Below are 12,229 nucleotides of genomic sequence, written 5' to 3' on the forward strand. Positions count from 1 at the left end.
TTATAAGCACTTTTATAATTATTTATTATTATAATTATTATTATAAATATTGCTTTATTAATTTTGTAATGATTTTCTTTTTTGTCACAAAATGACAACACTCACTTCTTTAGTTTACTTCATAAAATTGTTTTTTATTTTTTACATTATGCAGTTAGACCACTTTTATTTGGGAATAATACTAAAGCAGTAGTGGCTATTATTTTCCTTTAAACAAATAAAAATAAAATCGATGCCATAAAGGATTATAATTTCTTATGTTCTTATGTTGCCTTACAGAGCTGGAATTCACTTCAGAAAACACTAAAACTCAGCTGAATGATCTCAGTAAATTATTTTAAACCTTTAATTTCTAACCACCTTCAGAGAGCCTGTAACAGGGTTAGTTTTCTGTTTTACCTTGACCTTTTCATTTTATTTTTATCAGTTACTTTTAAACAAATATTGTCTTAGTAGTATTTTGAGTTAGAATTTTTTTATCTTCTATTTTTTTAATTGGTGTTTGTAATTCTTATTATATTACTAAGTATTTACCTTTTAATTTGAGAGCTTTAAATTTTAGCATGTCCACTTAACCTAAAACAATAAATACACACCTCAGATTAACACAATATAACTGGTTGATGCAAATTTATAATCCCTGTGAAATTAATAATAAAGAAAAGATACATATACTAGATATTTACACTAAATGCATAGAGGCTAAAAGAATTGTTTCACTATATGAAAGTTTTATATGTATATAAATTATTATTATTTATAATTTAAATTGTATACTGATGAAACAGGTGCTAATTTGATAACTGCGTATCTAAGCTCTAACTACGCCAAGCTAACTGTCTAACTGGGATTCTAGCAAACTAAGATTTTTACACACTCTTTAAAAGTCATTAAAAAAAAAAAACTACTAAACTAAACAACCTATAATCTCTTAAAATAAAATGTTGCCAAAATGAATATATTTTACTTCAGTATTAAATCAGCAGCACATCTGTATCAGCCAATACTGAGACATCCCTACTTTGGACAGTTAGAAACCTCGTAAAAGTAATAAAATCATAAAAACTGAAACAGAACCAGAAGATTTCTTAAAATTAGTTTTTTTATGTAACAGTTCAAACTAAATTCTTCACAGATGATGAACAACTTAATTAACATAGAGAAAATGATACTGACACAAAGGTTTAAAACCTAAAAAGTGTTTAAAAAGTTCAAAATATACATAAAAGAATGATAACTTAGGTTAATTTAAATGTCTTAAGTAGAGTATTATTAACTGATTATTTTACAAACACTCATGCCCATGAAAATTTCAATTATTTAACAGGATTCTTCCTTAAAACAGGCAAATTCATCCAGTATTCAAGTTCCATTACGATGCAAACACTACAATGCAATTTCATACAAAAAGAAAACAATACCATGTTAAAAAAAAGTGCAAAGTAAGTAAAAAATAAAAAGGTTAAAAGGTGCAAAGAGTTTGACAAATGTTTTTTTCTATACATTTTACGAATAAAGACACAGGGTGAAAACTGCAAAGGCAATAAAGCAATACTGAATTTCTTTAGTTCTTCTATCATTTTCGAAGAAATTCTGAATTAGCCCGCATAAGAGACATTTAAGCACTTTAAAAGGTTATTTTATGGTATTTTAACAAAATTTTCATCCAAATTTAGCTTAACCAATTACCTCCTGACACAAGGAGAATCAGAACAATCCACATCATCCAACAGAGGCCTGTGCCAGCCAGCGTCACAATGGTGGTGATTAGAGGGGAGAGAGAGCACAGCCAGAGTCTCGTGCTCTCTCAGACTCCAGCTGCTGATGCCGTGACAGCAGGACCACTCCGTACTATTAAATCATAAAAGTTATGATATTACAGTCCTTTAAAGTTTATAAATGTTTCCCTTTACTGCATTAAAAACAACATGTAAAACTAAATAAATGAACAGATACTTGACAAAACAAACATTCACATTACAAAACAAAAATTGATGTAAACATTGCAATTCCAGGTGGAAATAAATGTATTTACTAAGGGTGTAACGGTACATGCATTCTTTACGAACTCGCTGTGCTGAAATCTGCCCTGCCATAGGAAATGAATGGTCGTCTATTGCTTTCCAGTGTAAACGCAGGGTTAGGCGCTCGTACTCTCTCTCACTTGCTCTCATTAGGAAAAAGTATTTGTAGTTTAATTGGTTAAAATAATAAAAGCGTCACAATCAGGCTCTTTGTTTGATTGTTTTAACAAGATCTAAAAGATGGCGTCTCTCATGATGACAGCAGGAGAGAACCATTATTTCAGCATTAAATAATAAAAGAGCTCAATGTACAATGTTAAATCCCAAAAAACTAAACATGGTTATAATAAAGATTCATTGTTATTATGAAGTTAATAAAAGGTGAGGCTGTACAGAATGACCACCCTTTTTTTTTATCCTCCAACCGCACTGAAAATGTACCGAAAAGTGAATTATCTGTACCGTTACACCTCTAGTATTTACACATAAGTACAAGTAGTTATAAGTTACAGGTATAAGTACGTATCATGGGTTACGTACAAATCCCGAATTCGGTTATAAAAGTCAGTGCTGTAGTGTTCAGTGGAGACGAGCACCAGTCTCCATGTCTCTATTCCAGTAGATGGAATATCTTCATGTTTCTGCACATTTTCTGATATGTACCTGAATTAATACATAAACCGCAGTTCCTCAACAGACCTCAATTCATCCTTCAAGTATTCAGTAAGCGTTCTTGTAGAGTTGGTTAGTTAGTTAGTTAGTTATTTAGTGGCTCTGTGTTAATCGGTTAAGGTAAGAAGAAGTTGATCCGTTGAGGGATGGATTTGCACCCCTGAGCCGAGAACAGCTTCTCCTCTTTAGGGACGTACAGCATGGCTTTAGCCACCTCGTCCAGCGTCGCCTCGTCAGGCTCCACCCCCCGAGCGGCGTACGCGTCTCGAGCGCACAGCTTCACGTGACGATACTCCAGCGGCAGAAACGGCACGAAGAAGTCGATCAGGTGACCCGACATGAGCTCACTCTGAGCGAATCCTCCTGCAGACACAGGGAGAGAGATAGATACAGTTAGAGTTCAGCTATAATTCTTACAACTGCAGCACAGCAGTGCCAATATTACACATTATAGCACGAACCTTGAGTGTATTATTGCATAGCGATTTTAACAGTTCTATTTTAACTGTTTATTGAAAGATTTTAAAGAGTTAAAGAGGAGAAGAAAACGGGATCTATTTGGTTATAAACACTCCACCAGTTAAAATAGTTCCATCACTGCTCTGTTTGTAGCTGCGCTGTTTGGTTTGTAAGCGCTGCATTGTTGCTAAGTTACCTGTACTGTATGTGGCGGAGTAATAATGTACATGGAGAGTTTCAGTTACAGTGCATTACCGGCTGATAACGGAACTCCTAGAACGCCTCTCAGCCAATCACATTGCAGGGTCAGAACTAACTGTGCTATAATGAACAGTATACTGCAGTACATTAGTATTTATAAGTAAATAAATTCTGTGAATAATCATGATTAATCACACTTCTTATTCCTAAAGACTAAGCTTTTAATAATGGCTGTTTTCTTAATGGGAATAAAAGAATCAGTGTTTGAAACTATTAGATTTGTATTATTGGTGCCAATCCCTTAAATGTTTTTATTAAAATCACAACTATATATATATTACATGACTAAACCATTGATAAAAATCATGACTATATATTTTTTTTAATGCTGGTACGTACTTTGCTGTGTTTTTGGGAAAGGAAAAAGTAATAATAGTGTAGTGTGAGAGAGGCCATTATAGACTGTAATATTTAAGTATGTTTTTAAGATACAGGTAAGCTAAGCAAGCTTCTCATTAGTTGTAAAGCAGAAAACCTGATCTGTCAATTTAACCACTCCCACAGTTAGGATCTGACCAATCACATTCTGCATTTCATCATAAAAAATGTCACTGTATTCCTTCTGAAGTCCTAGATACATTTGTGGCTGTGAATACAATCAATACAATAGGATTCTGCAAGTTTTAATTAAACAGAATGGCCACGCTGTGTCTTACAGTTAAGAGTTATGGCACTTAAATATCTTTACAGTAAATATATTATAAATTGAATTCCTTAACTTTAGTGTTAAAATATTATGACTTTGTTCTTTATGTTATATTTTATTTTATTCTATTAATTTTAAGACTTTGTTTTCTAATATTACAATTTTCAGAAATACAGATTTTTTCTTAAAATATTCTGACTTTATAGCCTAAACTGTTACTGTTTTTGTTATAAATTTTTTAAAAATTATTTTTTAATGAAATGTAAAAAGTGTACCTTCAGCATCCATAGATTCTGAACGCAGTCGATGTTCCAGATCCTCCATGCCGATATCCTCCCGGTTCTGTCCCGAGTGCCAAAAGTCCAGAGCTACTTCATTAATAGCAGCACCACCAATATTACTGCAGAGATCAGATCAAATCAGTTATTTAGATTTTTCTACAATCTGTAGGGTCATATAGGGGTTAAGATTTTCTCAAAATGAAATGCAAATGAATTATAATGCAGTGAAATTACATTTCCAGAAAATGTATTTTTAAGCAATATGCTTTAAATTATACATTGTGTTGATAGAAAATATACGTAGTGGGATTAAATACTGCTTAAAGTGTACTTTACTGTAGTTTTTCTTTTCCCAGTGTTATTAAGGTGTACCACCCAGTGTGTGCATCAATACACAAAGTAGTACATTTACATTATACCTTGAGTGTATTAAAAATGATGTTTGGAAAATATAAATCTACTTATGTTTAGGTAAGTTATACAACCAAAGCACTTTTATGTTGTTATTAAATATATACATAAGTTGCTATTAGCCGTTTCAAAATAGTACATTTAGTATGTATTTAAGTATGTATTAATTTTAATGATAAAAAGTATGTACTTTTTTGATGTTAAGTATACTTTTAAAAAATATACTTAAGCCCTATCCAGACAGGATTGGTTTTTTAGGGGACTGCAACTGAAAAAACAGGAGGACCAGTAAGTTTTTAGGCTTTCTCGGTCACATGACATTGCAGCGTTCAGTAGCTCCTCCATTTCCAATCGCTGTTGTGTTTTTTTACAAAAGTGTAATCACGGTGCGCGGCAGTGGACAAATAGCTATTTTATTAAACGTGAGGAGACGAAACTCAGAGATGTGCATCCGGACGGGACTAAAATTACCGGAGGAGCACAGAGTTCAGAGAAAAACAGTAGATAATTCAGCCTGTAATTTTCTCAGAGGACGTCTGAGAAAAACACGCACATGATCGTTCTGGATGGGAATAAAATCACAGAGGATAAAAGAAAAACATAAAACTTGTAAAGCTTTTCATTGGAGACTAGTTTAGTTGTTTAGTACAATTAAGCACAGTTTTAAATGAAGACACACCAACCTGAGGAACAGGAATATGGCTCTCCTGTAGCTGACTCCATCCACATTATCATAGTGGTCCATGTAGGGCTTGATTGCATCTATAAGACCTGGGTGGAGTTTCTCCGCCTCGTCAAAGATAAACAGAGTCTGTGGACAGCGGAGCACCATGTCTCTAATAGCCTCTCTCAGCTGACCCTGCAAAAAGAACACACACACACACACACACACACACACACACAGAGATCAGGCTTACGGATTACTGTAATTCACAATATAAAATAATACAATTCATTATGTAATATTAACATTTTATGAGAAACAAAAAAGTAAAAAAAAAAAAATTAAAGGTTTAATTTAAATTAATTGTTTGTTGTTCAATTCACTTTATACACTTTATCTACTATCCAGGTGAGTTGCAAAACTGTATAAAAGAGTTGATGCAATCTAAACAGATTAAATCAATAACTGAGTTCTAAACTGCTGCTGGGCTGTGATCCAAGAACAAATGACGGCACGGTTTGTTTTTTAGCTTTTTTCCCGTAAAATAAGCTTAAAGTGTCAAAATAATGACATTTAAGCTTACCCCTCCAGCCTAACAAAAACAGGACATCCTACCCCTAGGTGAAAGCAGGTAAAACAAAGGGGAAGGGGTGAGCCATATTGTATCGTAATATCGCCAAAATTTTTGGATATCGAAAACGATATTATACCCTGAAATATCGTGCCATAACTTTTACTTTAATCCTGGATATATGGAGATATTTGGAGTGCATTATTATTAGTATTATGACATTCTGGAATATTTACAAATTACAAATCTGCTAAATTTCTTGTATCTTTTTAATATCTCAGGGATGTGCAATATCATTTCGTTTTGTTTCAGTAGTGTATATAAATATATTTTTTGTCATATCGCCAAGAGTATCGTTATCGCGCTAATACCCTGAAATATCGTGATATTATTTTAGGTCCATATTGCCCACCCCTGTATATATATATTACACACACATACGTACATTTACTAACACATTTACTACAAACGGGGGTCTGCCATAGGCCACAAGCATTAATACAACTGGCCAGTGAGGTTGTTTGAACTATAATGAACGATAACGAAAAAATACAAATAAAAAGCTTCTCTGGAGAGCTTTTGTTTACAAAAAGCTCAGCATAACTTTAGTTTCCGCTCGTTCTCGTTTTTTCCTATCTCCTTATAAGGGCGTTTTTTTCCCCGGCTGTGTGCCAATTCATTGGGCCGTGACCCTGACGACACAGGTTCGATCCCGTGTGAGGAGCGGTGTGATTATTAATTTTTTACTCCTTTCTTCTTGGGTTTACCTACTTTGAGAAAAACTGTTCTGCAATTGAGCTCGACAACCCTCTGGGCTGAAGAGCTACTAGTCTGTAGCACTCCATCCTGTTACGCTTTATTTTACAAAACAGATTTTAGTTTTTTTTGTGGCCATGTAATGGATTCATGGCTTGGAAAATATCTGGCCCGTGGCCAAACTTAATTGCCGCCCGCTGCTCTACAAAAACAGTGAAAAGCGATTCTGAGAAGAGCCTGATCACTGTGACCTGATGTCCCCCACTCACCTTGTACATGTCCACCAGCCGAGTGTGCGGGAAGTGAAACGGGGCGATAAACAGGCGCACGCACTCGCTCTTCACCCCGTCCCGGTACAGGTTGTCCGCCACCATCCGGGCCACGTAGTTCTTGCCTGTGCCGGACCAGCCGTGGAAGGAGAGGGTCAGAGGCTTGTTGGACTCTGGGTTATTGATGAAGCCCTGAACAGCTTTCAGAACCACAGACTGAGCCAAGTGCTGCCCGTGAAGCTTCATCTGCAGGTCTCTCTCCAGAGCTGCACATATTATACGAGTGAAAGGTTAATTTCAGGTAACTTTAGTTCATATAGATGTGTCTTCTATAACTGGACAGATCTATATACAGCTCTGGAGAAAAATAAGTTATGAGTTTAATTGATTTTACCATATTAAAAACCTTTGGAATATAATCAAGAGAAGGATCAAACCAAACTGAACTGCTTGAATTTTTGCACCAGGAGTAAAGCAGCATAAAGTTATCCAAAAGCAGTGTGTAAGACTGGTGGAGGAGAACATGATGCCAAGATGCATGAAAACTGTGATTAAAAACCAGGATTATTCCACCAAATATTGATTTCTGAACTCTTAAAACTTTATGAATATGAACTTGTTTTCTTTGCATTATCTGAAAAGCTCTGCATCTTTTTTTGTTATTTCAGCCATTTCTCATTTTCTGTAAATAAACGCTCTAAATGAGAATATTTTTATTTGGAATTTGAGAGAAATGTTGTCTGTAGTTTATAGAATAAAACAGCAATGCTCATTTTACTCAAACATAAACCTATAAATAGCAAAATCAGAGAAACGGATTCACAAACTGAAGTGGTGCCTTAATTTTTTCCAGAGCTGTATATAAAACACACACAGGTGAAGAATACAGGCGATAGGTTACTGGGTAACTTTAGGGTGATCAAGTACAGTACAAAGAGTCTGTACTTGAGTTCAGGTAGATGTCGTCCTGATAAAAGAAAATAATATTAACTCTGGACAGATATAGATACACACACACACACACACACACACAGGTGAACAATACAGGTGAAAGATTAACTTCAGGTAACTTCAGGTCAGGTAATCAGTTCAGGTCTTCCTCATAAACTAAATTAATATTAACTCTTACTGGATAGACAGATATATATGTATATATATATATATATATACACGCAGGTCACAGGTGAAGAATACAGGTGAAAGGTTACTGGGTAACTTTAAGGGTGATCATGTACAGACTGTCTGTACTTGAGTTCAGGTAGATCATGTAGGTCAGGTAAATGTCATCCAGATAGTACCAATTAATAATAACTATGTGTCTAGATAAGATTTCTATCACACACATTTGTAAATATAAACACATGCAGGGAATAAGTAAAAGGTTACTAGGTAATTTTAAGTGTTTAAAGGTTTTAAAAAATGTCTGTACCTAAGGTCAGGTAATACAATATGCATAACAATACAGGGGTTATGATTTAATATTGCAATACCGTTTTTTTTAAATAAATTAAACTTTAGGAAGACTGCTATGGTATGAAAAATACAATATAATATGCTTGAATCTGAGTAACGGAAAAGATTACTTTTCAGCCAATCAGATCAGTGGGATCTGAAGACAGGAGATCTAGTAAACTAAAGGATTAAAAACACATAAAATTGAGATAAGCTGATATCTCCAATATATTTCATAATCTTATGCTCTGAAATTATCATCATTATTTCAGTGGCATAAAATGATCTTAAAATGACAGTAATATAATATGCAAGCCTGCAGGTGTGCTTACCTGTGAGGTTATTGGAAATTCTGCAGTCCCCTGAATCACAGCACTGCCCCAGGCTGCAGTACCAGGCCGTCATCATGCCCATATAATCCCAAGAGAACCAGGACCACACGTCTCCGGTCGGCACTAGAGAGAAGAGAGAGAGGACAAATTTAAACACCTGCAATAATGAGAGAAATTTTACTTAATTTGAGATATTCACAAAAAAGGCACACGTTATTAGGTTTCATTTAAAACACCCTAAGTGATAAGCACCAGATACTCACCACATAGCATCTGGTATACTGTATATACTATATTAAACATGTACATACAGACAGACTACTGAATATATAAACGCACTACTATATGTACACACACTATATTAACTTAACAAACATAAACTACAAATCAGGCACTGTTGGTGCTAAACTGTGTAATATAAGCAGGAGAAGGGTTTGTAGTAAATCAGTCCTGGGTCTTTAGCTGGGGTAGATAGAGGTAGGTGGGGGTAGACAGAGTAGATGTGAGGGTAGCTGGGGTAGACAGGGTAGATGTAGTAGATAGGGGTAGCTGGTGGTAGATAGGTTAAATGGGGTAGATAGATCGATTATATAGAGTATTTGGGGTAGCTGGGTTAGGGTAGACAGAGTAGGTAGGGTACATAAGGTAACTGGGGGTAGATAGGGTAGCTGGGGCAGCTTGGTAGTATAGGGTATATCAGGTAGTATAGGTAAGGTAGGGTACATATCTTAGAGTAGATACGGTTGCCGGGTAGTATAGAGGTAGCCGGGGTAGATACGGGTGGATATGGGTAGCTGGGGGTAATATAAGGGTAGATAGTAGAAGACAGGGGTAGCTGGAGGTTGTATAGGGTTAGAAAATTGTATCTGTGGGTAGATACAGAAAGCTTGATAGATATAAGGATTGATAGGGGCAGCTAGGGTTTGACAGAGGTAGCTGGGGGTACAAAAAGGGTAGCGGAGGGTAGTATAAGGTATCTGGGGGGTATATGGGTAGATAGGGGTAGCTGGGGGTAGATAGATAGATTAGATAGAGTATAAGGGGTAGCTTGGGTAGAAAGGGGTTACTGGGTTAGGGTAGACAGAGTAGGTAGGGTACATAAGGTAACTGGGGGTAGATAGCTGGGGCAGCTCGGGTAGTATAGGGTAGATCAGGTAGTACAGGTTAGGTAGGGTAGATATGGCAGAGTAGATACAGTTGTGGTCAAAAGTTTACATACACTTGTAAAAAAACATAATGTTATGGCTGTCTTGAGTTTTCAATAAGTTCTACAACTCTTATTTTTCTGTGATAGAGTGATCGGAACACATACATGTTTGTCACAAAAAACAGTCATAAAATTTGGTTCTTTCATAAATTTATTATGGGTCTGCTGAAAATGTCACCAAATCTGCTGGGTCAAAAATATACATACAGCAACAAAATTTGTCAATTTTGGTGATGTAGCGAGTTGTGTCAATCAAATTAGCTTCATGTCATGGCCTCTTCACTTCTTGTAAGTGATTCTGATTGACTACAGCTGTTGACTTCTCATGAGCCCATTTAAATAGGGCTCATTTGACCCAGTGATTAGACTCAGCTACAAAAGCTACAATGGGAAAGTCAAAGGAACTCAGTGTGGATCTGAAAAAGCGAATTATTGACTTGAACAAGTCAGGGAAGTCACTTGGAGCCATTTCAAAGCAGCTACAGGTCCCAAGAGCAACTGTGCAGACAATTATATGCAAGTATAAAGTGCATGGAACAGTTGTGTCACTGCCACGATCAGGAAGAAAACGCAAGCTATCACATGCTGCCGAGAGGAGATTGGTCAGGATGGTCAAGAGTCAACCAAGAATCACCAAGAAGCAGGTCTGCAAGGATTTGGAAGCTGATGGAACACAGGTGTCAGTCTCCACAGTCAAGCGTGTTTTACATCGCCATGGACTGAGAGGCTGCTGTGCAAGAAAGAAGCCCTTGCTCCAGAAAAGGCACCTTAAGACTCGGCTGAAGTTTGCTGCTGATCACATGGACAAAGATAAAACCTTCTGGAGGAAAGTTCTCTGGTCAGACGAAACAAAAATTGAGCTGTTTGGCCACAACACCCAGCAATATGTTTGGAGGAGAAAAGGTGAGGCCTTTAATCCCAGGAACACCATGCCTACTGTCAAGCATGGTGGTGGTAGTATTATGCTCTGGGGATGTTTTGCTGCCAGTGAAACTGGTTCTTTGCAGGAAAACTTAAAACCATCAGCCCGAAGGTTGGGTCTTGGGCGCAGTTGGGTGTTCCAACAAGACAATGACCCAAAACACACACATCAAAAGTGGTAAAGGAATGGCTAAACCAGGCTAGAATTAAGGTTTTAGAATGGCCTTCCCAAAGTCCTGACTTAAACCCCATTGAGAACATGTGGACAGTGCTAAAGAAGCGGGTTCATGCAAGAAAACCATCACATTTAGCTGAACTGCACCAATTCTGTCAAGAAGAGTGGTCAAACATTCAACCTGAAGCTTGCCAGGAGTTTGTGGATGGCTACCAAAAGCGCCTAGTTGCCGTGAAAATGGCCAAGGGACATGTAACCAAATACTAATGTTGCTGTATGTATATTTTTGACCCAGCAGATTTGGTGACATTTTCAGCAGACCCATAATAAATTTATGAAAGAACCAAATTTTATGACTGTTTTTTGTGACAAACATGTATGTGTTCCGATCACTCTATCACAGAAAAATAAGAGTTGTAGAACTTATTGAAAACTCAAGACAGCCATAACATTATGTTTTTTTACAAGTGTATGTAAACTTTTGACCACAACTGTACGGTTGCTGGGTAGTATATGGGGTAGCCGGGGTAGATACGGGTGGATATGGGTAGCTAGGGGTAATTTAAGGGTAGATAGTAGAAGACAGGGGTAGCTGGAGGTTGTATAAGTATGGAGTTAGATAGGGGTGGAAAGGGATAGTATAGGGGTAGCTGTGGGTAGATAATTGTATCTGTGGGTAGATACAGGAAGCTTGATAGATATAAGGATTGATAAGGGCAGCTGGGGTGGACAGAGGTAGCTGGGAGTAGTATAACGATTGATGGAGTAGATGGGGCAGTATAGGGGTACCTTGCTGGCTGGCATCCTCCTGGTTGGGCTGGCAGTCTCCCTCCCAGACGTGGCAGTAGATGTAGTTGAAGTAGTAGGTGGAGACGTTGGAGAGGCTGTTAAACTGGAAGAAATCCGCGGAAACCGGATCCGCCAGCAGCGCGGAGAGGAGCAGTAAAGCGATCATCAGGCCCGCAGGAGGTACAGCTCGCGCACTGGAACCGAGATAGAGCCGCCCGCGCCGTTATTCACCCGCTCCATCCAGCCCGGGTCACTCCGGATCACCCCACAGCTCACCATTAATATTTACCCAGCGCTCAGGCCCTTCCGCCCCGCGTCACTTCCGCCAGACTGCCACCG

The 12,229-nt window shown here is 37.3% G+C and overlaps 1 protein-coding gene across 1 annotated transcript; it reads right to left on the reverse strand.

The window, feature by feature from the left end:
• Window positions 1–1,084: 1,084 nt before the first annotated feature.
• On the reverse strand, window positions 1,085–12,206 carry tor3a (torsin family 3, member A). Its single transcript, XM_007231671.4, has 6 exons — window positions 11,891–12,206; window positions 8,799–8,921; window positions 7,015–7,280; window positions 5,438–5,613; window positions 4,338–4,462; window positions 1,085–3,059 (listed from the first exon to the last, which is right to left on the reverse strand). The coding sequence occupies exons 1-6, from the start codon at window positions 12,054–12,056 to the stop codon at window positions 2,812–2,814; spliced, it is 1,104 nt and encodes a 367-aa protein (XP_007231733.3). The 5' UTR covers window positions 12,057–12,206; the 3' UTR covers window positions 1,085–2,811.
• Between the last annotated feature and the right edge of the window lie 23 nt (window positions 12,207–12,229).

The sequence above is a fragment of the Astyanax mexicanus genome, chromosome 12 (assembly GCF_023375975.1).
Source record: "Astyanax mexicanus isolate ESR-SI-001 chromosome 12, AstMex3_surface, whole genome shotgun sequence".
In the NCBI taxonomy this organism is placed as follows: domain Eukaryota; kingdom Metazoa; phylum Chordata; class Actinopteri; order Characiformes; family Acestrorhamphidae; genus Astyanax; species Astyanax mexicanus.

What these genes read in the sequence shown, in the direction of transcription:
- tor3a (XM_007231671.4), bottom strand. Translation starts at nt 12,056, where the DNA reads ATGATCGCTTTACTGCTCCTCTCCGCGCTGCTGGCGGATCCGGTTTCC. An exon ending in AATTTCCAATAACCTCACAG is followed by an intron (nt 7,281 to 8,798) that starts GTAAGCACACCT and finishes TAATATGTGCAG; the next exon opens with CTCTGGAGAGAGACCTGCAG. An exon ending in GGCTGGTGGACATGTACAAG is followed by an intron (nt 5,614 to 7,014) that starts GTGAGTGGGGGA and finishes TTCTTTTTGCAG; the next exon opens with GGTCAGCTGAGAGAGGCTAT.